The 27,927-nt window shown below is 38.9% G+C and overlaps 1 protein-coding gene across 1 annotated transcript in view; it reads right to left on the reverse strand.

Annotated features, from left to right (window-relative positions):
• The window catches only part of LOC125268773 (WD repeat containing planar cell polarity effector), a 117,171-nt gene that overhangs the window by 12,528 nt on the left and 76,716 nt on the right, over positions 1 to 27,927 (reverse strand). The window contains 8 exon segments of the mRNA XM_048191238.1: positions 5,791 to 5,854; positions 6,002 to 6,125; positions 6,553 to 6,741; positions 13,431 to 13,608; positions 13,610 to 14,077; positions 19,279 to 19,470; positions 23,939 to 24,075; positions 26,383 to 26,497. Coding sequence (XP_048047195.1) covers positions 5,791 to 5,854; positions 6,002 to 6,125; positions 6,553 to 6,741; positions 13,431 to 13,608; positions 13,610 to 14,077; positions 19,279 to 19,470; positions 23,939 to 24,075; positions 26,383 to 26,497 — 1,467 coding nt within the window.

Genomic DNA, 27,927 nt, shown 5'->3' on the forward strand with positions numbered 1-27,927 from the left:
TATCACGGTTAAGTTTTCCTTCCTTTTTAAATTATTACTGCAAATTATTAGTCACATTTAATCACAGTCTGGAGCCCTGAATCAGCTACAAGGCATGAACTTTCAGTGGATGTGGCCCACATTTCCATAAGCACATGAAAAATCAGATGCAACAATAGAGATAGAGAGAGCATTCTAAGGGCATCATGTTTTCGGTAAAGACTTGAAAGGGAAAACGAATAGGTGCCAAACACTGGATATTAGCAATGCATCTGAAGACCTTTATTTCAGCTTAGCAGAACATAATGCTTTCTGAGCCAGCAAGAGAGATAGATCGAAAAAGAGAGGAAGGCCAAGAAACAGAGAGACAGACAGAGAAAAAGCGAGTGAATCCAGACGTCTAAGAGGGATGACAATAATTCTGTACATAAATCAGATATTATACCTCTTATTCACCACAGCTTACACAGGACACAGGATCTGGTCTAATCTTATTTATTTAAGAGCTTTAAGAGCTCAAACGCGGATAAACGGCCTTTTAGTGTTATTTTTTGACTGGAGAGGCATATGGAGACAGGATAAACAGCTGGTCCAGCGATGATGCTTGATATTCGCTCGACGTCAGAAAAGAGTTTGAAATTAACATGGACCAGTGGAGCAGAGCGAGAGAGGGAGAAAGAACCGTTACATGCACAATTGCGCATTTACACTCGCACACACAAGCGCGAAGACAATTCAGGAGGATCACACCTGTAATCCACGTGAGTGTTTGAGGAAGGTGTTTATCAGATACGCGAGAGGGTCTTACAGAGTTCATTATCCATCTCGACACAGAAAGCAGCCAATATCAGCTCAGTGCGGCACGTCACGTCTAATCGTTGAAATGAACACGATCCAGCAAACGCACGCACATGCATACGCCCCATTAACCAACAAAGCAAGCATACGATCACAATTATGATCTAATTAATTAATCGGCAGATCAAAAAAAAAAGAGCAAGGAATGAGTAAAGTCAGTGAAATACAGCTAAATGAATTAGCGCAGGCACTATCAGGTTCACATCACAGGATAATTACAAGTATAGAATGTAACAATTATGCAAAACACTCCAGTGAATGAGTGGAGGGGCAACCCTGCCCTCCCTCTCCCTTCCTCTCTACCCCTTTGGGTGACTCCGACCCCTCCAATTTCTTCCAACACCAAAGTGCTTCACTTCACAAAAGGCTTCTTACAAAAGAAAAGAAAGAGAAATTCTTTCGGTGCTCCATTGTTGGTTCGGAGACAATGGAGACTCGAGCCTGGCTCATACTGGGGGCTCTTACGTGGGGCTCCATCCGTTTTGTTTCAGCTGACCTCTGTGACACGGAGGGGACTGGATCAGATGGAGCAAGGACCCCCGCTCGTTCTCTGCCTTTCTCTTTCTTTCTTTCTCTCCCTCTCTCCTGTGGGTGGTTTAATTTAACTTCTGTGGCTAATTAGCCAAGAGCCAAAACCGTGGGGTGAAACGCCATTGGCTTTAGCTCCCTCTCGCTCTCTCTCTCTCTCCGTTTCTCTGCCTTTAGCTCACTCGCTCTCGCTTCTCTTTGTTGATTCAGAAGGACTGATATTCATGGGCCATTCATAATTTGCCACTTGCGTCTCTCTCATCCTTTCTCTTTTTGGTTTTCCCAGTGCATGTCCCAAGAATAACAGATCCAGGTTTCCTTTGCCCTTCTCTCTCGCTCCCTCCCTCCCTCCCTCCCTCCCTCTCTTCTCTGCCCTTTCAGGCTTGTGTGGCTCGAGCTCCACCTTTTCAATTGGGGCCCTCAGCAGCAGCACTTAGTGGGGAATGAATTGGAACGAGTGCGATCAGCGTGAAAGAAGGAGGGAGAGAGAGGAACTGCATGAAAAAAGGACAGAGAGAAAGAGAGAGACAGCGGCCGGTGTGAACGCTAATAGGGAAGGTGTCACTCGGGCATGGAGAGAGGAGGCCTAGAAAAGGGGTCACACACACAGGACCATTTAAAGGAGTGAGAAAGGAGAGGGAGAGAAAAGATAGTGTACCGGCCACGAGAGCTGTGAAAGACAGACTCCCTCGCTCTTTTTCTTCCGCACCCCCTCCCTCATTCTCTTAGCAACTGTTGCTCTCTGGAGTCTCTAAGATTCTTGTTATGGTAGGAGAGAGGGGACATGACATGGCCAGGGGCCTCAAATCCCAAGCTGCACCTGCCCTGAGCCTCTCAGGCCAAAACAGGGCCAACGCAAAGCTCTCTACATGTGTAACTCACCTATAACTACACTGTTATCATGGACAATGGCAACACATTTTGAAGTTCATTTTAAAACCTATTTTTCATTTATACCTTGGTCACAATAATAAATCTTTTTATTAATAATCATCACAGATTGATACGTTTTCTACGTACTGATAAAGTCTTTATTAGTTTAATTCAATTGTGCTTTCTGCCTGCAGTTTACCTGGCAGATCAAGCAAATGCAGCCTGGGTGAGCATAAAACATACAAATCTTAATAACCCCAAACCTTTGAACATTTTGTACATATGAAAATGTTCAAAGGTTTGGGGTTATTAAGATTTGTATGTTTTATGCTCACCCAGGCTGCATTTGCTTGATCAAAAATACAATAAAAACAGTAATATTATTGCAGTTTAAAATGACTGTTTCCTTTTTGAATATATTTTAAAATGTAATTTATTCCTGTGAATTTTCAGCAACCATTACTCTAGTCTTCAGTGTCACATGATCTTTACGAAATCTAATTCTAATTCTAATATGCTGATCTGGTGCTCAAGAAACATTTCTCATTATTATTATTAATACTGAAAACAGTTGTGTTGCTCAATATTTTTGTGGTAGTGTACATTTAGTTACAACTTTGTTCCATTAAATTCACACTTGGACACTTAAAGGTATAGTTCACCCAAAAATGAAAATTCTGTCATCAATTACTCACCCTCAAATTGTTCCAAACCTGTAGGAATTTCTGGTAACACTTTATTTTAGGGTCTTTTTAACTAGTTGTTTATTAGCATGCATATTACTAGAATACTGGCTATTTATTAGTACTTAAGCACATATTAATGCCTTATTTTGCATGACCTTTTTCTACATTATTAATCCTACCCAATACCTAAACTTAACAACTACCTTACTAACTATTAACAAGCAGTAAATTAGGAGTTTATTAAGGAAAAAGTCGTAGTTAATAGTTTATATGTGTTTCCTATACTAAAGTGTTACTGAATTTCTTTGTTCTGCTGAAAACAAGATATTTGGAAGAATGTCAGTAACCAAACAGATCTCGCCCCCCCATTTACCATCATAGTAGGAAAAATAAATACTATAGTAGTCAATGGGGGGGCGAGATCTGCTTGGTTACTGACATTCTTCCAAATGTCTTCCTTTGTGTTTAGCAGAACAAAGAAATTCATACAGGTTTAGGAACTCCTTAAGGGCGAGTAAATGATGACAGAATTTTCATTTTTGGGTGAACTAATATAAAAATCAAATACATATATATATATATATATATATATATAAAATCACAAATATAATGTATGAATTTCATGAGATACAAAATCTAAAACCTAGTGGCATGTACACATATATATATATATATATATATATATACAGGTGCTGGTCATATAATTAGAATATCATCAAAAAGTTGATTTATTTCACTAATTCCATTCAAAAAGTGAAACTTGTATATTATATTCATTCATTACACACAGACTGATATATTTCAAATGTTTATTTCTTTTAATTTTGATGATTATAACTGACAAATAAGGAAAATCCCAAATTCAGTATCTCAGAAAATTAGAATATTACTTAAGACCAATACAAAGAAAGGATTTTTAGAAATCTTGGCCAACTGAAAAGTATGAACATGAAAAGTATGAGCATGTACAGCACTCAATACTTAGTTGGGGCTCCTTTTGCCTGAATTACTGCATCAATGCGGCGTGGCATGGAGTCGATCAGTCTGTGGCACTGCTCAGGTGTTATGAGAGCCCAGGTTGCTCTGATAGTGGCCTTCAGCTCTTCTGCATTGTTGGGTCTGGCATATCACATCTTCCTCTTCACAATACCCCATAGATTTTCTATGGGGTTAAGGTCAGGTGAGTTTGCTGGCCAATTAAGAACAGGGATACCATGGTCCTTAAACCAGGTACTGGTAGCTTTGGCACTGTGTGCAGGTGCCAAGTCCTGTTGGAAAATGAAATCTGCATCTCCATAAAGTTGGTCAGCTGCAGGAAGCATGAAGTGCTCTAAAACTTCCTGGTATACGGCTGTGTTGACCTTGGTCCTCAGAAAACACAGTGGACCAACACCAGCAGATGACATGGCACCCCAAACCATCACTGACTGTGGAAACTTTACACTGGACCTCAAGCAACGTGGATTGAGTGCCTCTCCTCTCTTCCTCCAGACTCTGGGACCCTGATTTTCAAAGGAAATGCAAAATTTACTTTCATCAGAGAACATAACTTTGGACCACTCAGCAGCAGTCCAGTCCTTTTTGTCTTTAGCCCAGGCGAGACGCTTCTGACGCTGTCTGTTGTTCAAGAGTGGCTTGACACAAGGAATGCGACAGCTGAAACCCATGTCTTGCATACGTCTGTGCGTAGTGGTTCTTGAAGCACTGACTCCAACTGCAGTCCACTCTTTGTGAATCTCCCCCACATTTTTGAATGGGTTTTGTTTCACAATCCTCTCCAGGGTGCGGTTATCCCTATTGCTTGTACACTTTTTTTCTACCACATCTTTGCCTCTCTATTAATGTGCTTGGACACAGAGCTTTGTGAACAGCCAGCCTCTTTTGCAATGACCTTTTGTGTCTTGCCCTCCTTGTGCAAGGTGTCAATGATCATCTTTTGGACAACTGTCAAGTCAGCAGTCTTCCCCATGATTGTGTAGCCTACAGAACTAGACTGAGAGACCATTTAAAGGCCTTTGCAGGTGTTTTGAGTTAATTAGCTGATTAGAGTGTGGCACCAGGTGTCTTCAATATTGAACCTTTTCACAATATTCTAATTTTCTGAGATACTGAATTTGGGATTTTCCTTAGTTGTCAGTTATAATCATCAAAATTAAAAGAAATAAACATTTGAAATATATCAGTCTGTGTGTAATGAATGAATATAATATACAAGTTTCACTTTTTGAATGGAATTAGTGAAATAAATCAACTTTTTGATGATATTCTAATTATATGACCAGCACCTGTATATATATTTGCCTTTATTTTTAACCAACTGGTGTTTAGGTGATTTTAATGAATGAAGTAGGTCTCATCAAGTTCACGAGCCTTAGCTGATAAATGAACACGATACACTAACATTTGGCAACCAGAAAGTGTCCAGATACTTTGTCTTCATTTAGAACAGTGTATCTGCAGTTTGTCAATGCAGAACATCTTTTTGTGAAATATTTTGCTTGAAAAGTGTGATTTTTGTCTTTTTTCTTTAAAATAAATACCACTTGGTCTGATTTTTGGTTGTCTAATGCAGGGTTTTCCAATTTGGGGTTTGTGAGGGAATAAGTAATTTTTTAATGAAAACAAAAAATACTTAAAAGACAAAATATTGTATTAGTTTACCTGCATGTCATGTGACCATTAACTAACATAAAAAAAAACGTAAAAAAATAAAATTTGTTGCTAAATTATTGAAATATCAACTTTCAAGATTTTTTCAAGATTTGTTTTTACAGGTTTGGACTGACAAAAAGGTTTGGGAATCCCTGGAAGTGTCCAAATACTTTTTTGGGTAATTTTACGTGCATGTCTGAAAGTGTGTGCTCACCATGAACAGATCTCTAGCTCCGATATCTACAGCCAGCAAGAAGGCTTTTTCAAACCGCTGGTGTCTAGAAGAGAAAAGTCAGAAGTATTGAACAGCCATAAATGATTATTTATAATTGAAGAGCATAATTTAAACATTTCAATCTGGAACACACACAATTACTTGCAATAGGTGATGTGAACTGTATGTAGAGTATGTGTTATGTGTGTACCTGAGCAGGTGATGGAAGAATCGGCGGGCGTATCTGCTGATGGGGTCTCTGTACTCCAGTATGACAGTGTTTGAGAGGGGTCTGCAGGGAGCATAAAACAGCCCCAGCGCTGACTCCAACTGATCTGCAATCACACACATCAGGATCAAATATGGTCCCAAACAGTTTTCAACAAATTAGATGAAGTACTACCAACTTTTGACAACCATAAATTGTAAATATTTTACTAGAAAGGTGTGTTTGCTGTTCAAAATACATTTTAAATTTGATTTATTTAAAACATTGCCACATGATTTGATACATTGTTGATATTTTATAAGTGGTCCAAATACTTTTGGGGCCACAATCAGTATATTCTCAGTCAATAAAAACATTTTCAGTTTTCATTGTGCTTCATTGTCCTGTTTGTATTGTACAAGAGCACTTAACTTCATTTCATCTTCATTTAAATAGTGTTATTTTGAAGCATAAATACCTTTTTGATTCCAAGCTGTGTTTATTGCACACTTTGTCTGTCCAGAAATCAAAGCCTTAAGATCTGAAGTCTTTACCTTCAGTCTGCTGGTCCAGTGGTTTTCTCAGCAGGTGATCTGTGATGGAGATGAGTGACCTGTAACACTCCGCTCCCATCATGGCCCAGTCCATATTACCCAGAATTCCCAGTGCTGCATCCACCTCCTCACAGCGCAAACGGTGCTGTACTAAATCGCCTGGGCCTAGCTGAGCACCATTAAACACACCTGCAGATAGAACAAATGCAGAACTATTATTGTTTATTATTAAGTGGCTGCATGGTTATGATGTGAGACATATCAAATATATAATGATGACAGAAGCAAACTTTCTCCAAAATCTCCGTTCAATGGCACTGCTGTAGTTACAGCATGTTAGAGTAAAGTTACAATATGCAATGCAAGCCGTCGTGATCTGAAACATTAAGCCGTGTTTCCCCAATCACTTTCCCCTCACTCTTGTCTACATCATTTCCTGTCCTCTTTTTATTAAACTATAAATAAAAATCACAAAAAAGGAAAAAATAAGAATCAAAATATTTGGAATTTTCACAATTACAAGGAACAGAGAAAGAGAGAGATTGTGCAAGCTCTGGATCGTATGAGGTGGGAGATCTTTAGAGGCGACGCTCTGTAAGATTGCCATTGACATTTGGATCGATCTTCAGTCTGTGCTCTTTCCCTGTAGCACTGTTAAGAGGTGTGTGTGTGTGTGTGTGTGTGTGTGTGTGTGTGTGTGAACTGACACACACAACAAATGCAGTCGATTCAGGTTAAACGTACTCGTTGGTGTGGAAACTGCTGTCAGTTAGTTTAGAGAATTATAAGAGTCAAGGTGTGGCAAGTTCAGATGACGCCATCCACTCTAACAATATCATGTGGCAACATTAATTCAATTAAGTGTAGAACAACAGAAGAAAGACCAAATGGCACCATTTACCAACAACATCAGCCAATTAAAAAAAAAGAAAAAAATAATTGAAATAAAAAATAATCATGCAGTTTGGGTTGGGAAATAACCTGGCAGTTAATAGGCAGCTGCTGATATATGAATGAATTAAAAAATAACAAAAAAGTCAGCTCTTACCTTATAAGAGTCTACAAAAACGCAAGATCGCTTGACTTAAATAAGGTGAAATGGAGATCTCATAAATTGGTGAAGTGAAGTCTATGGATACCCAGTAAGATTACTTAAAAATCTGTAAAATTCACAGTCGCTGGCAATCCTCTGAGAAGTTGATTTAAAACCCATAAAAACACTTCTATACATCGCAATCATGGGCAAACAATGGCTTTCATGTACTTGGAGTTTATTTACCCCTTCACTTATTTTTCTGTGACTGTCTCCAGGACAGTTTATACACACACACACACGCACACACACACACACACACACACACACACACACACACACACACACGTTTGTTTTGCTATCAAAGTGATGATATTCCATAGGTGTAATGGTTTTTATACTGTACAAACTGTACATTCTATCCCCCTACACTACCCCTAAACCTACCCATCACAGAAAACATTCTGCATTTTTACATTTTTAATAAAACATTGTTTAGTATGTTTTTAAAGCTATTTCCTCATATTTCATGTTTATGTCTTAATACTAGTGTAATACCCATGTCATTATACAAATTTGTGTCCTCATAAATCACAAAAATGCACGCACACACACACACACACACTTTGATTTTGAAGTGTTCGGAAGGCATATGATAAGTGAGTTCGGTAAGAAAAAAATGGAATATGTATTTATTATCAAGTGAAAATCTTAACATAAGCCATTGCACTCCACAATTTTAATCACAGTGTCAAACAGACGAGTTTTCTTTAAACTGATCTGAATGCATAAGTGGTCAACTGTTATGGATTTTTTTTAATGGCTGATATCAATACAGTTATATAGTGAGAAGTGAGAAAGCAATGAAACGAGAAGGCAAATAAACACTAATTTTACAACATGATGCCTGTAACATTTTTTTCATGTTTTTGAAAGTAGTCTAAAGCCTGGAACACACCAAGCCGACGCCAGTGAGCTAGTGGCGACGAAAGCAGACTGTGGGGCTGGCTCACGTCGGCAGCGTCTGGGTCCAAAGTTGCCCTGACACACCAAACCGACACCCGACGGCCAAGTAGCACGTCCGTTCTGCGCCTGCGTAGGAAGAAATGCCTTTCCGTACCAGTAGCTGAACAGCCAATCAGAATGATCAGATGGCCCGACTGGCCGACGAGCTCCGACGCCGATTCAACATGTCAAATCGGCGGAAAAAAGCAGACGAGGACCAATAGCCGACGGTACGGAACACACTTAGAAAACTCAGTCAGCCGACGAATAAAAACTGCCCGACGGCCAACTGTCGGCATGGTGTGTTTCGGGCTTTATGCTCACCAAGTCAAGGCTTCATTTGTTTGATCATGACTATAATATTATATAATATTATTGCAATTTAAAAAAAAAAAAACTGTTTTCTATTTTAATATATTTTAAAATGTAATTTTATATTCCTCTGATGGCAAAGCTGTTATTACTCCAGTCTGTTATTACATGATCCTTTAGAAATCATTCTAATATGCTGATTTACTGACCTCAAACTTTTAAACAATAGTGTATATCATATTTATGTACCATGGTATTTACATAGAACTACAAAGTAATTCTAAGAATTATCATTTTACATGGTAACAGTAAAGTTGAACTGTTACTTGCGCCATCAAGTAGGGCTGTCTTACCACCCTTATAATTAAGCAACGTGTTGATTGTGTTGTGTTGAACATTGTTATTGAATTGTGCTGATTTAAATGTCATTAAAATAATGTTATCTAGTCAAATCAGTAATATTTTGCAAAACATTATGTGGAATTATTGTTCTAACACGAGTTATATTATTATTTTTATTAAGAAATATATATTTTTTTCCTCACAAGCTTAAAAAATTTCTATTTATAATATTTGTGGACACCCAACCGGGCCAGCAGAAAATTACTGTTGGGCCCTGCATGGTACTTTTTTGTTACTGTTGTTACTTTATCAGATATTATCTTTAATATCTTCAGGTTGGTGCTGATTTTACAGTGCATTAAGAGCATTTCATTGTATATTTAACTACTCAACCTTTATCTTGCATTTCACACACTCATGTTTTAGTATCTGCTCCTCTCTCTTTTCCTTTATTCCTGTCTCTTTTTTTCTCTCTCAGACACATCTTTGCTATTCCTTTCTTTTATCTGTCTGTTTCTCTTGCTAACTTTCTGTGAACGTTAGCGTCTGTGATCACAATGAGCATTAATCACCTGAGGCTGTTGACATCTGTAAAGGCGCCTTTAATAATGTAACAGAGCTTAATCCAGCCATACTGGATCTGCTTCTGAACGGCACACTCAATCGCAGCTACGCTTAACCTTGCTCACTCAACAGGAGACCATCTGCACAGCCACAAAAACCACATGCAAATAAAAATTATTGACAAACATCACACAAACACAGAAATAAAACAACCCCTCGAGCGCATCTGTATTCATGATTCCTGAAGTCTTACACAAAAAGGAACACACACATATAACACAGCAAAGAAAAGCAAATGACTTCTGCTGCTAAACCAATTACAACTTTCCTCTCAGACAGAAATCACCTCCTGTGGACGCTGAGAGCAGAAGGAGGCGCCATTTTGCGGCAAATGAAATGACGCCACCATTTTTTTCTAAGTGAATTTAGAAAGAAGGTCGGGGAGGGTCCAATTAAAACTGCATGTGGGAAATTAACAGGCCGCTTCCCACAAGCCCCTGAAGAGCAACTAATGTGACTAATAACAGTGTAGAGAGAAATGACAGACGTCAGCACAGACACAGAAGAGCTGCAGTGCTGCAGAGAGACGGAATAACACAATGATGCTGTTTATAGCACACATATACACCCAATTGAAAAAGAAAAGGATTAATTTTCTCCCTAGGCCTGTGATCGAGCTGAAAAACACATCACACTGAGGAGGAGGAGGAGGAGGAGTGCACAGGTTTACAGTTTGTTCTTTTTTTCACTTGCCATGTGAACACACTCACAAAAAAATCATGGACATGATTTGTAAAGCTTAAATGTTCCTGAAAAAAATGTTCATGGTCAAAAAGGACCTCATTGGAAATAAATGGGTGACAAATTTCATCTAGTGGAAATGTTTGGTACTGCGCTCAAACTTTTTTTGTTTGTTAGTATTTTTTTTCAAAATTTAATGGTTTTGTCCAGTAAAAAAGCTTGAAATGACAGTTAGGTGACCTTTAATTATGAGAAGTCTTAATTCATTGCTGATTGTGATAGAAAACAACAAAAAAAAATTTGCCGCCAATGGACAGTTTTTCTTGGTCTTCTAATAGTTGTAAGTGGTATAACAAAGACCGCACTAACTTATTTAATTGAAAGTGTTATATAGGCATTATCTGACACAACCAAAACAAACGGGGTGTCCTATGTGATGCAACCAAAGGGCTCCAAACTGCAATGCTGTGCAAATTCCTCTCCTTTAAATTAATCTTGTTTCTCCCTCCCTCACTCACTTTTTTTTCACTTTCTCAGAGTGTGCCGGCCAGCTGCCCCCCGTATCCACTCTGTACAGCAGCTCTCCTGTGCCGAGCGCGTGCCCAGATGAGATAACTCAGGGAGGAGAGGAAAAAAAGAAGGGAGGGAGAGTGAAAGAAAAAGAAAGAGCTGCTTCCTTGGGAAGACTGGAGGTCTGCCAACTCTTTCATCTTCTGTGCGTCCGATTCACTCACTTCATCATGTAGCAGTTCTGGAGATACAAGTCAATAAATATGGGAGCGTGAGCAAGACAAGCCCAACGAACACGTTCACAAACAAATAAATAGACAAACGGGTAAACAAGCGCTGCTCACTAGCTGCTCCAAATTATCAGTCGGAAAGGATGTGCGTTTGCTTTCTTCATCAAAACCTTGGCACACGATCAGAGGAGAGGGAACTGCTGCCGCTCTCTCTCCCTTCCACCCTTCCTTGCTTTCTACCTCTCTCTCGTAGAAAACTCTTTCTCTTGCTGACGCTTTCTATTTAAAACTTTGACAGAGTCGCTGGGAGTCACATTCACTTCCAAAGTCAAAATTAAACTCTAGGCATGGGCAGGTTTTGATTGGCAAACTTTATCTGGTGCCCTGAGGGACCGTAAGCCACTGTAAATGATTTATCGGAGAAATGCATCCCAGAATGCACCTGGAGGTGGCAGCCCAAGGGTGGGTATTGAGTGACCTCAGAAGACTTGGCCCCTGCCATTCCCTCAAATGTCTTCTACAATTCTACAATGAACGCAATCTCAGATGGCACACCCACACTCCGATGTATATTACCCACAATAACAGCTTGATCGGGCAAGCTCCTATTTGATTGGCTGACCGCTATGCCATAGGTTAATTTTACCTGGGAATTTTTTCACCAAAAAAGTTTTGCATTTGCGCCACTTAGTAGAAAATAAACTTCATGTCAGATCAAGACTGTGTAATCGTTTTTGTTTTCTGATGTGTCCTATGAAGTAAACAGTACTTGTTACTTTGGATTCAAATCAAATTCAGAATACTCACAGGCCCTGTTTACACCTGGTATTAAGATGCTTTTTGGTCAATCGGATCACAAGTAGATGCGGGAGACACATACCCATTTACATCTGTTGTTTTAATCCATCTCTTTTGTCCACTTTCAACCACTTCTGTCCTGATTTCTTTGAGGGGAGGGTCTATGGGTGGGCAAACCATTTCTATTGTATAAAGTGCTATAAAAATAAAAAGGTGACTTGACTTGGCTAACCGGCTTCTTAAAACAAAGTGAACTAGGACTGGCTGCTATATTGTACATGTCAGACATAAGTTATCTTGCAGTCTATGAGGGCAGTTTTTAGCCAAAATGAGATGCAAATGAGACTTACTATATGTACTATATGTAAATATTTATTTAATATACACTACCATTCAAAAGTTTGAGGTCGGTAAAATGTTTTTGTTTTTGAAAGAAGACTCCTATGCTCACCAAGGCTGCATTTATTTGATAAAAAAAAAAAAAACAGTAAAAACAGTAATATTGTAAAATATTATTACAATTTAAAATAACCATGTTCTATTTGAAAATATTTTAAATATAATTTATTCCTGTGATGACAAAGCTTTCAGCAGCCATTACTCCATTCATCAGAAGCACATGACTAGAAAGTTTAAAAGATCAGCATTTATCTGAAATAGAACATTTTTTGTAACATTCTAAATATCTTTACTGTCACTTTTGATCAAATTAATGCATCATTGCTGAATAAAAAAAAATCTTACCGACTTCAAACCTTTGAAACTTTTGTGTAAATGTCTAGTGTAAATTCTCTGGGATAAAGTCCAACATTTGTGGTTTTGGAGTAAACCATACTGTATTTAAATTACTGTATTTGTGGCCATTTTAGAAGAGTTTGTGTTTTAAAGGGGCAGTTCTCCCAGAAATATTTGGGATAGTTATAATAATATAATATTTTATATTTGGGATAGTTCACCCAAAAATGAAAATTTTGTCATCATTTACTCACCCTCAATTTGTTCCAAACCTGTATGAATTTATTTGTTCTGCTGTACACAATTTGGAAGAATGTTTGTAACCAAGCAGATCTCGCCCCCCCTTGACAACCATAGTATTTTTTTTTCGACTATGGTAGTCAATGGGGGGCGAGATCTGCTTGATTACAAACATTCTTCCAAATATCTTCCTTTTTTATACAGGTTTGGAAGAACTTGAGGGTGAGTAAATGATGACAAAATTTTCATTTTTGGGTGAACTATCCCAAATATAAAATATTATATTATTATAACTATCCCAAATATTAGTGCTACACTTGAAATGCTCTACTTTGATTTTCAATCAATTACCCAAAGATCCCACTGACCCAGTCTTAGCTTCAACGCAGCAAGCGGCCCTTCGTGAAATCGAAGCAGCAGTAAATCATGTGCCTCCAGACCCTCGTTTCCCTGGGATATCGGACAGTAGGCCCATTGGATCCCTTCTAGCCCCTCTGAGGTTTTCATGTGATGAGAGAGCTGCAGGACTGGGACCTGCAGAGCTGGGGACCAGTTCTTCACTCACTAAACGCAGAGGGAGAGGCGAGAGTCCCATATCAAAGCACTGGAGCTCGCCTTGACCTCCGCCCACCATCAGCAGAGCTCCTGAAGGATGCCATGCCAGCACCGTCGGCACCATGGAGCAGGTGGCCCACTGGGTGAGGCCTGTCTGAGGGTCGAAAAGTACCACAGAGCAGTCTTGAAGCCCCAGTAGAACCCAGCGCTCCAACGGATCACGACTACAGGTAATGGGTTTGGATGTGAGGGATAGAGGAGTGCTGGACAGACGCTGGAGACGTCCATGAGCAGATTCATACACACAGGTTTGGACATCAGGAGGCTGGGCCTCCTCATGCAGTCCTGAAGTGGAGTGTTTGGCCTCTTGGTGCAGCTCCACAGTCAGGACATGGTAGGGTTGGGTCAGACTGAATCTGCAGTCAATAGGGTTCCCGTCAGTCCGAACAGAGCTCAATACCTACACAGAGAGAAACAGACAGTCAAAGGTTAAGTATGTGAACCCTTGGATTTACTATGTGAATTTCTTTATAAACTGGTTGTGCATATCTGATCTACAATTACAAAATCTTGGTTTCTGCTGAAACCAAGGGTTCACATACTTTTACCCTCTTCATCTGTCACAACAGACAGATAAGATTTTCTGACCAATGTATGCAGAAATTCATTGTAAATACATATGCTTGTACCTGCAACTTTAAATTACAATCTAATATGTATGTTGTATAGTAGGAAATAATGAGGAGAAAAGAATAGGAATAATAATAGGAATAATAAGAGAAGGGGGTAAGGGGATCAGGTAATGAGTCGGATTCAAATGTGACACCAAATTGAGCACCTGAACTCAAAATGAGCAACCTTAACTCTTTGACCATTATCCAAAAAAAGTCTTAAACAATTATGCATAACACGTAATTATACTGGTGGTGACTGAATCATCTTAAATTAATTATAATCAATTATATTTAAAAAGCTTTGAGCACCACAGATCATTTTATCAAAGCATGTGTGCTGCCTATGCCACAATTCCAATAAAATCTAGAAAAAAAAATTGTAGAAAATGGGTGTCTTAATTATATTTCCAAAGTATATGAAAAGTAAAAACCCATTATGATGAAAAACAAAGAAAGACACAGACAGCCTTGAGGGAAAAAAAAAAAAAACACACACACACAGGGAGACCAGAAGTTACAAACATTTGCAAAAGTAAATATTCAGCATGGGCTCCTCCATCCCTGAGACAGTAGAAATCACAGGCCCAACACACATGTTGAGCAAATTTGTTTGGAGATTTTACCTCAAAATGTGCACACAAACAGCTTAAAAAATGTCCTATCAGACAGCAGCACGCAGGAAGTTCGGGTTTACCTGTAGTATGTGTGTTTCTGGTGCAGATGGTGTGGTGAGAGAGACTGAGAGCGATGGGCTGGCACAGAACCGTGGCGTGCGCGCCAGCGTAGGAGACTGAGTTAAGCGGGTTGCCGATGGTTTCTGTGAAAGCAGGGGATGAGTTTTTTTGTCTTTTTTTTAGCTGTAATCCCCCCTGGGCCAACTCCCGCTGCACCCCAGGGGGTGAGAGGGGTTTAGTGAGAGGGCGGGAGAGGAGTTGCTGACAGCACAGAGGGGAGATCCGGAACAGTGCCAGATCTCCACAGAGCCAGGCCCCGCTGAGACACACCTGCCCCAGCCACAGAGGCCCCCACTCTGGGCCTGTCCACAGCTGGGCCCGGGCTCAGAACCAACACCCCACTGACCAAGCTAGCACAAGACCAACGCCCCAACTGCTTTGGCTAATACTACGATAATTCTGACCCCGCTAGCACTAAGCTAGTAAAAACCTAGCTAGGGCTAGGTTGAACACCTTTCTGGGCCATTTTAAAGGCGGTCAGCTCTCTGCTCGGGCCAGAATTTATGACCTTGCGAGGCTAATGCTTTGCTAATACCATGCTAGGTAGTGCTACAGATACTCTTCTGGCTAATAATACACACATTTAAACTGTTGTGCTGTCTTGTGCGTGTAAAATCGAGACCACAAGTGCCATCAGGAACTACAAAGAAATTGCACAATCCTCACACTTGTTTATCCGGTTTAGTAGTAATGGATAGCCATAGAGAGAAAGCGCTAAGCTCTTTGCCACGGTAACACTAAACAAAAACAAAAAGGTGAAGAAATAAAGCAAAGCTGGTTGAGAGGCAGTGTGTTTGCCTCAGCACTGGGGGACATTTCGAGTGTCTTTCTCCCACCCGCCACAAAGGTTTTAACATCTTCACAGAGTGATCCTTCTTAAGACCTGCATTCACACACACGCACACACAAACATCGCAAATCCCACAGCTGCTGCTGAAACAATGACAGATTCAATTTCACAAAGACAAACGGCATCTTGGTGAGTTGGGTAGGTTTGGGGGGGGGAAGGGGGTGCAAAGGAGAGCGAGAAAAGAGAGAGAGAGAGAGAGAGAACAGTGGTAAGTGAGTCTCTGTTAGTTATTGGTTTCAGTCACTGGTCAAAACTATTCTTTTCTTTTCTTCTCTTCTCTGGACTTTCTTTTGCAGCTTGAAAGATAAACCCAAAGAGGTCCAGCTGAGCAGCAGGCCTTGTTCACAGCAGTAGAGCTCTTTGAGCCAATTTTCCAGCTCAGAGAGCAAACAGTGAGAGAGAGGGAGAGAGAGAGAGAGAGAGAGAGAGAGAGAGAGAGGAGGACAGTAAAAGAGAGAGAGAGAGAGAAAGGGAGATGATGATGAAGGCAATCTATGAAAGTTCTTGCTGCTGAGTCTCTGCTCTTCTGGTGTGTGTAAGTGTGTGTGTGCTACTCAGATGCTTGTCAGGCCGCTGTGGCATGAAATCAACACAGAAGCATTCGCTCTACTGCACCTGCACATGCCCAAGAATTTAACCCGGGAAATCACATTCCACTCGGACCTTTTCTCTTCATATATAACATGGCCTGGAATCATAACAGCAGCCATGCACGGAAAAATTACAGAGATTGAAACCATTCCACATAAGCCTTCTAGAATCAAATCAACACTGACAAAGATTCACTGAATAAGGAATAAATAAAAAAAAAAACGAGGGCAATAAACTCAGCAGATAGATAAATACCTCATCAAAAAGTAAAAAAAAAAAGGGGCTGTGTCAAAACAGGTGTGCATACCATTCCAAAGATTGGAGTCTGTAAGATTTAAATCATTTTAAATTAATTATTTTATTTGGTAAGGATACATTGAGTTGATCAAAAGTGACAGTGAAGACATTTACAATGTTACAAAAGATTTCTAGCTCAAATAAATGCGGTTGTTTTGAACTTTTCACCAAATAATCCTTAAAAATGTATTACTGTTTTCACATAAAATATTTAACAGCACAACTGTTTTCAACATTAATAATTAGAAATGTGTCTTGAGCACCAAATCAGCATATTAGAATGATTTCTGAAGGATCATGTGACACTGAAGACTGGAGTAATGATGCTGAAAATTCAGCTTTGCCATCACAGGAATAAATCATATTTGAATAAAATATAATTCACAATATTACTGTTTTTACTGTACTTAAAATCTTATCGACCCCAAGCTTTGAAGCAAACTGATTTGTCCATAGCAACCATTGACTGTTAAGAGCACTTCCGTTAGGATCATCATCAAATGGAACACTGACAAAACGCAAACACATAAAAACACATACTTATCACTATTTTACGGTTTTATTACAAAAAAAATCCACTTTAAAAAAAAGTGGACTGCCCGGAAAGTCACCGACTCCATGGTCCATGTGTGATGTCTGAAATACTTTTCAAACAGGCCTTAAAACTATAAAACTATCCTTTTCTGCTATCATTCCACATTGTGTTAAAATCATAATATGAGTTTGGCTGAAGACATAAGAAATGTGGCAATTTGTAAATAGAGTACAGACGCCTGGTAAATAAGCAGATCAAACGAATGAAAAGAGAAGTGTTCTGAGAGAGATAACAGGATATTCAACAACATCTAATGCGTACGGAAAACATAACAACAACCACCTCAATATGCAAAACAACTATCAACAAAAGGAAAAAAAGAGAGAGATATCAAATGCTTACTGAACAACCACCTCAAGATGCAAAATAAGTGTATTTATAAAAATTCTTTTTATTAAAATCATTAAATTCCAGGAACAGGGGAATTGATTAAAAATGTTAAACGTTTGCATAAATAAGTGTGTGTGCACGAGTGTTTTTCCCGGTGTGTCTCTTGGCAGTGCTTATCTGCGAGGGGTAAGAATTAAGACCACATAGGGAAAGAAAGCGTACTTTTTAAATGCTGAAGACTAAGCAGAAAATGGGTTTAGCATGCAGATAGCAAACTTAACAAAGGGAACATATATATGAGGCAGAATTGATTGAAGTGTGTGTCTGTGCGCCGAGCGAACCGTTTGATTCACCGCTCGCGTCTTACATAAACTGCTAGCTTGATTTCACACCACGGATCTGAAAATGACAACAAACACTTTAATTAGAAACGATGAAGGCGAGAGACACTTTAATGTTTTTTAACCGTAGAAAAATAAGAGAGAGAGAGAGAGAGAGGAACAGAGAAAGAAAGAGAGAGAGGAAAATAAATAGGTGAAGGCCCAGGATAAATCCAGGGTTCATTTCCAACCAGAGCAATCCAGCGTCGCTCCACGCTACACCCCCCCTTTTATTTTTTTATTTAGCATTTTTTCACCCCTTGTTTGTTTTCATTTGGTGCATTTGCGATTGGAAACGCTGTTCCGTTTGCTCGTCTCTCTCATTCCCTGCTCTGCGAGTGAAGATTTTGCATATGTTTAAAACCAGAGTGCAACGTTGGGAGCTTAAGCATTGCTTGCTGATTTTTGAATCATCGCCATTCAATATTTACCAGCGCTGAAAGGCAGGAAAAAGAAGGAATGTACAGTAGAAATGGAGAGATGGAGAAGTAAATGGACAGTGTTATAAGTGGCTCCTTGAAGCTACTCTTTTTTTCCTCATTAAAAAGTTTTACACACACACACAAAAAATAGTACTTTAGAGACAAAGACATATATATAGACATATACATACATATATATAAGTAAATCATGATTGATTCGGTAACTGAAAGTGTGCATGATGAAAGTCCAAGACATGCTGTAACATAAGCATAAAATGAGTGGTACCTTTACTTATATACTAAATATTTTTAGAATCAAGAAAACGTTCTCAGTGTAGCTGCGGTGTAACTGCAGATTCACTGGAGAGCAGAATACATGCTACAATGAAAGAGTGTCAGCTACACAGGAAGGGGACTGAGAGGTCAAAGGTTGGCTGTTCACGTAAAGAAAAAGTTCAAGTGAACAGTCTGAGAGTTACAGCACCTCATTGAGAAATACAGTGGTGATTGGTAAAGCATGACAAAAGAGAAAAAAGAAAGGTACAAAGGGACAAAAAGACTGGGGCGAAAAAGAGATTGAAAATCTTTCCAAAACCTTGAGCAGCGGAGCACTGTGAGGGCATTATTAAAAGTATTTATATTATTTAGGAGGTCGCACCCTGGTTATTATCTGACCTTCAAGTTTGTGCACAATCTCGCTCTAACATAATTTAATTTCATCATCCAAAAAATATTAGTTTAGAAAGGGATAAAAGACCAACCCTGAAGCCATGCGAGCGTCTGCTTACCGTAAGCCCCGGGGTATCCGAGCAGGCGAGCAGCACCAGGTTCACTCTGTCCGCTGCACTAGGGATGGGAGACCAAGGCCTAACCTCCTCGTTACAGAGCGGCCACCAGCACACGGCCACATCCTGCGTCCGGTTCAGCCCCATGCGGCGCTCCATGCGGCGTCCCCCGCCAGGTATATCCATCACTGAAACCTGCGCAAGAACAACAACCGTAAAAGAATCGGACCACAAGACATCTATAAAACATGGCCTCAACTCCTCTGCATAACACATTACAGCTGCATGCTGCTTCATTAATGTGGCCTGAGCTGTTTCAGGTAGCAGGGCATTGTTATTTTTTGTTGGGGTTTTTATTAGATTCATTTGAATTAGCCGCATTTGTTCTGCACTTGGCGAGGTGTTTGAAGGTAACAAGGTGTTTGTGTGACTGCTAATAAGATCTCTAGATGCTTTCACTTTCATAAACCACAGTGTGGCAGGAATGAACTGGAATCGGATTCGGCATTCGGACTTTTCCTATGGAAAAAATGTAATATAAAAAGGTACCACTCTATATCTTACAATTGCAAGTGTGTTTCTCATACTGTAAATTAGACTTTTTGTTTTATCATAAAATTAATCATATTTAATTATTTTAAATCTTTTTTTAACTAGAGGTGGAAATGAGCTTCCACAAGAAATACCTACAGCAAGATCCAGTGCTGGGTGTAACATATTACAAGTAACTTGAGTTACGTAATCAGATTACTTTTTCAAGTAACTAGTAAAGTAACATTACTTTTTCAATTTACAAACAAAATATCGAAGTTACTTTTTCAAATAAGTAACACAAGTTACTTTTTCGCATTTATTGACTGACAGCTCTCCTGTCCCCATGTTGAGAGAAATAAAGGAATTGAGTATTCCTCAAAATGAATAAAAACAGTGAAATGCAATCTCAGAATTTTATGCAAACCTGTAATAATTAACTATATTAAATCACACAAATATACTTTATGTATTTAATCTCACTTTATCAACCAGTGTCTTTGCTGTTGATCTTCAATTACCTAATTCAACCATACTAATAAATAAAAACTACTTTAGATAAGATTTATAAATAAGAGTGTTGAACTTTCTTCTCCGGTGTCCTATTCTTCTTTAATCCAGAATGGCAGCACAGCTGAAAGGTTTGTATGAGCTGCGCCCTCTACTGTACCAGGTGTAAATATATGCATTTTCTTCAGCTGAGGATTATTCATTTCACTTTTGTTGTAAAAGGGCCTTTACATTTACCAAAAAAAGAACTTTTTTGTTGTTATTAAAAAACAAACAAGCAAGCCCAGCCCAGTCCAGGTGAGGAAAAAGTAACGCAAAAGTACTTTTCATAAAAAGTAACTAACGCAATTAGTTACTTTTTTACGGAGTAACACAATATTGTAATGCATTACTTTTAAAAGTAACTTTCCCCAACACTGCCAAGATCACTTACAATAAGAAATCAGTATCTCTGAAAAATGTCATCTGAGCAAGTAAGTAACAGCTGCTATTATTTGAACCTTTTTTTCCTTTTGGAAGTGACAAAAACACACAAGGATAAATGACAGAAGCCTAATATTTCCCACCAAATCAAACCTGACAGCTCTGAATTTAAACTTTTACAGTAGGCCGACCATAGTGAAGTAGTTTTGAACACTGATTTTTTTTAAGTCCTGGCGCAATTTACTGGTGCAGAGGAAAGAAATATTTAAAACTTTAGTTAAATTCAAAAAATGAAATCAAATGACATATTCAAAATACCTCCATCAGCAAATTTGCAGCATAGATCAATCCCAAAACCAGCCAAAATTACAGGTTTCTAATGTAGCAAAGGCCAGTGTTTTGCTGCTGACTAAGTCTGACTACCAAATTTCATTAAAATGAGCCACACCTGATTGAGACACACCTGCTGTTTGGCTGATGCACAAACAGCTTTAATCACTCAAGACTGTCTAGCCTCAACATAGACATAATAATTGATGCATTCAAAACTAGTTCCTTTGAAAGGGCGTTAAATCCACTATCTGTTTATGAGACTACATTAATAGAGCAATATGGAGCGATTTTCTCTCCTACACCACACCACTGTCTCATGCCGCTGCATTAAACTCTATCTCATATCTGCAACGGCTCATCATGTGCTATTTCAGCAGTTCTGGGCTGAGGTTTTAAAGCAGGGTTTTTTTCCCCCAGACCTTTAATGCAGCCCATAGTACGAATAAATGGCATGAAAATACGATATGGCTCTTATAGAGTCAGTGGCTATTCATGCAACATAATAGCAGTCATTTCCATATACTTCATTCTGAAAGGCCTTATCAAGTGAGCAAACACGGAGTCTCTCTTTATGTCAACAACTCTATCTGTGCACAATAGGGAGGACTAGAAATGTACCACAGTCTGGCCATGACAACAAAAACTGTTCATCAATTAACCTTGACCTTCACATTGCGCCTGTACAGACTAATCGTGCATGTTAAGTATTATCATCTACCATGAAAATGATTTATATAAGATTAATAAACAAATAAAAACAAAGTAAACCGATACAGACTGTGGGAAAATAACATTCATCTCTCTCTGTCTCTTTCTGCCCTCCCCCAAAACTTGATTCCCCATCTTGCCTGTGCTTGCTGGTCAGCAATAATCAGACCCTCTTTCTGGAGGATTAGGCTCAAAGCTTAGTCCAGTGGAGCAGGCAGTGGATGGGGCCGGCCGGGCTGGGATGGGGGTGGGGGGGGGGGGGGTTGGGAGGGTGGGCGGGGGTGGTGTCGGGAGGGAGGACAGGGTTTGGTGGGGGGGGGGGCTGTACGGTCCCCCCTTATCAGAGCCATGCTGCTGGAGCCAGCCACACCGCAGGAGAGATTGCTTTCATACTCAGGCTGCCGTCGCAACAAAGCGCTCCAGTAATGCGATAATGTTCGGGTGCGGAGGGTGTTAAGAGCCTGATGTATTTATGTATTGTGTTTAGTCCATAATCAGACCCATCCAAATTGTGATCTCCGCACACTTGGTCTCCGGCCCATTAAAATGAGGTTAATGCTTTCAAAAAGAAGACGAATAAAGATTTTTTTCTTAAATTCCGTTATGAATTTTTAGACAAGTTGCTTTGGAAAGCAAGAGAATGAATGGAATGGAGGATAAAGGATGGAGTGATCACCTTCATTTCCTCTGAAAAGGAGGAGATGGACTTGACCCCACCTTCCGACCCCTACACCACTGCTCTGCTAGCGACAAACTATATGGCTGTGAGCAATTTTACAAATATTTCCTAATATAGATAGTACATATTCTGTTCCTATAGCTCAAACAGAAGAGCATAGAACTAATAACACCAAGGTAATGCGGACAACTGCCAGGACTAGTGCAAGAACTAATAAAATATATACATTATTGTTCAAAAGTTTGGGGTTTGTAATGTCTCTTATGCTCGACAAGGCTGCGTTTATTTGATCAATTTGTAAAAAAAGTAATATTGTGAAATATTATCACAAATTAAAATAACTGTTTTCTATTTTAATATATTTTAAAATGCAATTTATTTCTGTGATGGCAAAGTTGAATTTTCAGCTTAAGCTTCACATCATAGTAATCATACTAATATGCTGATTTGGTGCTCAGGAAACATTTCTTATTATTATGAATGTTGAAAACAGTTGTGCTGTTAATATTCTTGTGGAATTCTTGTGGAATATTCTTGTGGAATTTCAGGATTCTTTGATGAATATAAAGTTAAAAAACAGCATTTGTTTAAAAATGTAAATATTTTGTTACAATCTAAAAGTCTTTATTGTCACTTGATTGATTTAATGCATCCTTGCTGAATAAAAACATTAATTTCTTTCTTAAAAAAAAAAAAAAAGAGAGACAACTTACTGACCCCAAATTTTGAAAGGTACCTTGAATGCAATGTAATACAAAAATAAATAGATAATAATATATATATTTTATCTTTTTGGCTAAAAGCATATGCCAATGCATAAATGCAAATGTAAATCTTCCAAATTCCAAATTTATCTCAAAATACAAAAATAATTTTGGTTTTTCCTGTTTAGGTACTAGTAATACATTTGATGTAAGAAAACAGTGTGAAGTTTGAAAAGATTGTTTTCAAAATCATTTTTTTTTTTATATTCACTTTTTTATATTCACAAGGATCTGCAACAACAACAACAAAAAAAGCTTTCTTTAATTTAACAACAACAAAAAAGAGTGACAAAGAGAAGAACATTTCCCAGGCATATACAGATGTACTGTCATAAAGGATGTGATCTCTCTATAAAAAGAGAAGTGCTATGAGTGTGGACGTGATGTTCCCCACAGGTGTGCATTAGAAAAGAGCTCCAGTAATCACAGTGTTACCTGTCCCAGTGGTAAAAGAAAGCAAGCAAAGCCAGGCAATTATTAGAGCTAAAAGCCCTGTGGAAAGAGCCAGACCAGCCTCATTAAAGCATTTTAATTGAAAGCAGGAGAGGCTGTGCTGCCTTTCCTCCTAAAATGTGCTAATGTGTGCGTATTGAAGAGTGTGTGTGTGTGTGTGTGTGTGTATGTATGTGTGTATGTGAGTTTATGTCTTTGGACGAGCGTTCAATAGATGCGTGTGTAAAAGGTATGTGCATATGTGTGTGTGTGTGTGTGTTACCTTAATCTCCGCAGCTGTGAGTTTCTCCATGTGTCGTGCTGGTTCAGGTGAACTCTGGTTCTTCCTGTTCAGGTAAACTTGACACACCTGACTCCTCTCCATCAGCGAGAACAGCAGGAAGCGATCGCCAATCACCGCTGAAAACCACAGAGTAAAGTCAAAGGTCAAAACTCATATGACCTTGTGAAAAGACAAAGCATGCACACACGTTTACTTTGCTATCTAAATGAGGACATACTATATAACTCTATTTTTAAAATATAAAGCTCATTATAATCACTACAGACTGAATCAATCCTAACCTACCCCTAATAGAAAATCTTTTTGCATTTTTTAGCCTAAAAAAAAACAACAACATTATTTATTATTTATTATTTACAGACCATTTTTTCCAAAGGATGATGTCTCCAAATTTCCCCAATGGAGGTTACCTACCCCTTGACTATTGGTTGGTTCAAGCAACCAATTTCAGGTTTTACTATCCTTGTGGGGACATTTGGTCCCTACAATGTAGGTAAAATCTGACCCAGACACACAGAAATGCACATAATGAATAATTTTCAGAAGTGAGTCAGGGCAGTAGTTTAAGACACTAATAAGGAGTCACGGAGGAGAGAGCGAGATAAAGAAGAGAGACTATAAAGCCTGTAGGGTATGCAGCTTTCATGTTAAAGAGAGACATTTGCAGTGAAACTGTTGACAAGCTCTTCACACTGTGATTAGCAATTAACCTTCCCTTCCTAAAAAATTAATCTGTTTATGAAACCAATTAACCATTCAGAGAAACAGGTTTAGTTGAGGATGATATTCAAGGCTGGAATTTTCAACCTGAACAGCAATTAGAGATGGAATATCAGCGCTTCTGCAGTAATTATGAATCATCTCACATTCAAGCATAAAACAGAGAGCTAATTTCAAAGGAATAGCGTGTTAAATGCAGTATTTACCATCATTTTTAAGTTTTACTTTAGCAAGTCTTTAATAACAAAGAATACATGCACATTTGCAAAAGATTTTGAAAATTCAAATTTAAAAAGTTGATGTATTGTGTGTAAAAAAAAAAAATCTACTTTTAAAAGGAATTTAAAGGAATCATTTTTGCTTAGTTTATTCACTTACTTTGAGTGATTTGGAAAAGCTAAATGTAAATGATTACATTAAAACTGATTATTTAAATGACATATTTTCCCTTTGAAAAATAAAAAGAAAAGAATACTCAACATGCTTTTAAAAGATTACAAACATTTCAGAGAAAATACTCATGCATTAGTGTTCAGTAATCATGGCCAAATTAAGGGGAAGATTCCATGATAATCCTTCCAAAAAAATTCCAAATTTGTGTCCAGGGGCTAGTAAACAGTTTTTAGAACATATGAGCAGCGGGTTAGCAGAATAAATCAATAAATTCCTCTAAATCTGCTTAGTTAGTTAATGCTCCATTCCTTTAAAACATGTTTACGTCCCTGTCTAAAACGCTTACCGAGAAAAAAAAAAAAAAGATAAAATATTCATTGATTGCAGATATTTAAATTGTAGGTCATTACATTTTGGGCGTCACTAATGGACTCAAATACCAAGCCGTTTTTTTTTTTTTTTAAACCTAAAATCACTGTGGGACTTTCCTAAAAATAATGCCTCTTATGTCATTGTTTGGCTGTCCATATAAGTCTTAAAAAAATCTTCTAAACCTGTGACTATGCTAATGAGACAGCTATAGATGGATTACAGATGATTTTGGGGTCTGAAATGTGTGTTCTTCACAATCAAAGGCTAATCAAAGTTTTCAACCTCTCTCTTTGTATTAAAGCACTCGCGAAGAACAGGACAGGACAGGTCTGACGCGTGTGTGAAACTAACTGAATAAGTGACAGATGCAGAAGCCTTCCTGGCACCTCCACCCTTACTCACTCTCTCTCTCTCAGACACACACACATAATTACTCTGGTAATTAGGGGCTCTGGGGGCCTGAATGGCACTCTATGGGGGGCTACTAGGAAAAGGAAAGGGGTGGGCTGACAGAGGGAGAGAGAAAGAGAGTGAGAGAGGTTTGTCAGGTATCTAGAGACCTGGCACAGAGAGCTTTAGCCATATAAGCTCTAAACAATAAATGATATGAGAAAATAATTAGCAGATTTGGGAGAGTGTCCAATTTCACAAACCAGAAATAAGACAGGAAGCCATGCCAGATTCCCCTGAGATTCAGGAGGAACCTCGATGTGTATGTGTGTGCATGTGTCCGTGCCTTTCGAACTTCCTCTGGGAGTAACGGAAGAAGGAGAAACAGAAGGGACTGCCGTTCGTGACCTGTGGGTGTGCATGCCGCCCAGGCCCATGCTGGGAAAATGAGCAGTGAGCGAAACTGCAAGGAGAGGGGGAGAGACAAGAAGAGGAGAGAAAGAAAAGAGAAGAGAGGAAGGGTAGCGTGTGAGTGCGCGTTTACTCACCGTCGCTGATGGTGTCAGCAGGTAGTCGCCCCACCAGCGTTCTGTCAATGGCCACTCGTTCAACCTGAGCTCCGCCCAGGATAAGGGTCACCAACACACCTGATCTCAACAGCATCTACACACAGTAACAAACAATAACACATTCACACTGTATGGGACTTAATGACTGTAAATCTCCAGAGTACAACAAGAATACATTTAAAGGAATTGTTCACACGTGTAAATGAGTACTCTGTCATCATTTATTCACCCTTTTGTGTCCTTCCAAACCTTTCTTTTTACTATGTAATGCACAAAAGACAATATTTTAAAGGAAATTTCAGATATTTGGGTCAAGCTCCAAAGCAAAAAACCTGTTTAATGCATGCACACAAAGACTACATCAAATATGGTGACACAAACCTCAAACATTTGGACACTTGAGAACCAGTGAGGTTTGACATTAGTTGTATGTTCAAGGTTTGAGATGCCTAATTGATGTAGTCTATTCTGTCATTAATTACTCACCCTCATGTCACCCTCATGTCGTTCCACACCCGTAAGACCTTAGAACACAAATTAAGATATTTTTGATATTTTTGAGTGAGGCCTCCATTGCCAGCAAGATCATTAACACTTTCAGATGCCCAGAAAGCTACTAAAGACATATTTAAAACAATTCATGTGACTACAGTGGTTCAACCTTAATGTTATGAAGTGACGAGAATACTTTTTGTGCGCCAAAAAACTCCCCAAAAAAAACGACTTTATTACAACAATATCAAGTGATGGGCGATTTCAAAACACTGCTTCATGAAGCTTCGAAGCTTTACAAATCTTTTGTTATGAATCAGTGGTTCGGAGCGTGTTTCAAACTGCCAAAGTCACGTGATTTCAGTAAACGAGGCTTTGTTACGTCATAAAGGCCCCGGTATACTTCAAACAAAGTTCTTTTTTGTTCTTCGTTCAGGGTTCGAAATGCGTGACCAGCGATATGCTGTAAACGAACATCTGACGCCGCCCACACTGCTGAGAGCGACGGTTAGATGAATATGTAAATATGTGCTGTACGCTTTCTTCTCAGTAACAAAATAAACGCAATAAAAATGAGAAAACAGCAAGCATTTATTATAGAAAGCAAGAAAAGCGTCTGATCATAACAACATGTATGTTAGCACAAGCTCTGCAAATTAGCACTCCAGTCACATCACGTCTTCATATAGCACTTTATTCAATAGATTGCTTAAAATCAAGCAAACATGAAAAACAGTGTTAGTGCCTCATTTTTTTTTATAAGCACAACTTCATTTTGTACTATAAAGCGGCTATCCAGTGTGTTCATGTTTTCACCAGCGGAGCTCTTACCTCAACGAACTGAAACACACGAAATGAGTCAAAGACGCGTTCGACGTGAGTGAAGGCGGAGCCTCAGCACACACCACCTATTACGTTATCGTCACTGACCAATGGTAGTATGAAGGTGTTTTGCAGCTGGAGTGAAGTTTTCCTGAAAGTTCGCTTTGGCATGCCGCTTCGAACTTCCAAAAAGAACACAAAACGAACTTC

Source organism: Megalobrama amblycephala, linkage group LG5 (genome assembly GCF_018812025.1).
Source record: "Megalobrama amblycephala isolate DHTTF-2021 linkage group LG5, ASM1881202v1, whole genome shotgun sequence".
In the NCBI taxonomy this organism is placed as follows: Eukaryota; Metazoa; Chordata; class Actinopteri; order Cypriniformes; family Xenocyprididae; genus Megalobrama; species Megalobrama amblycephala.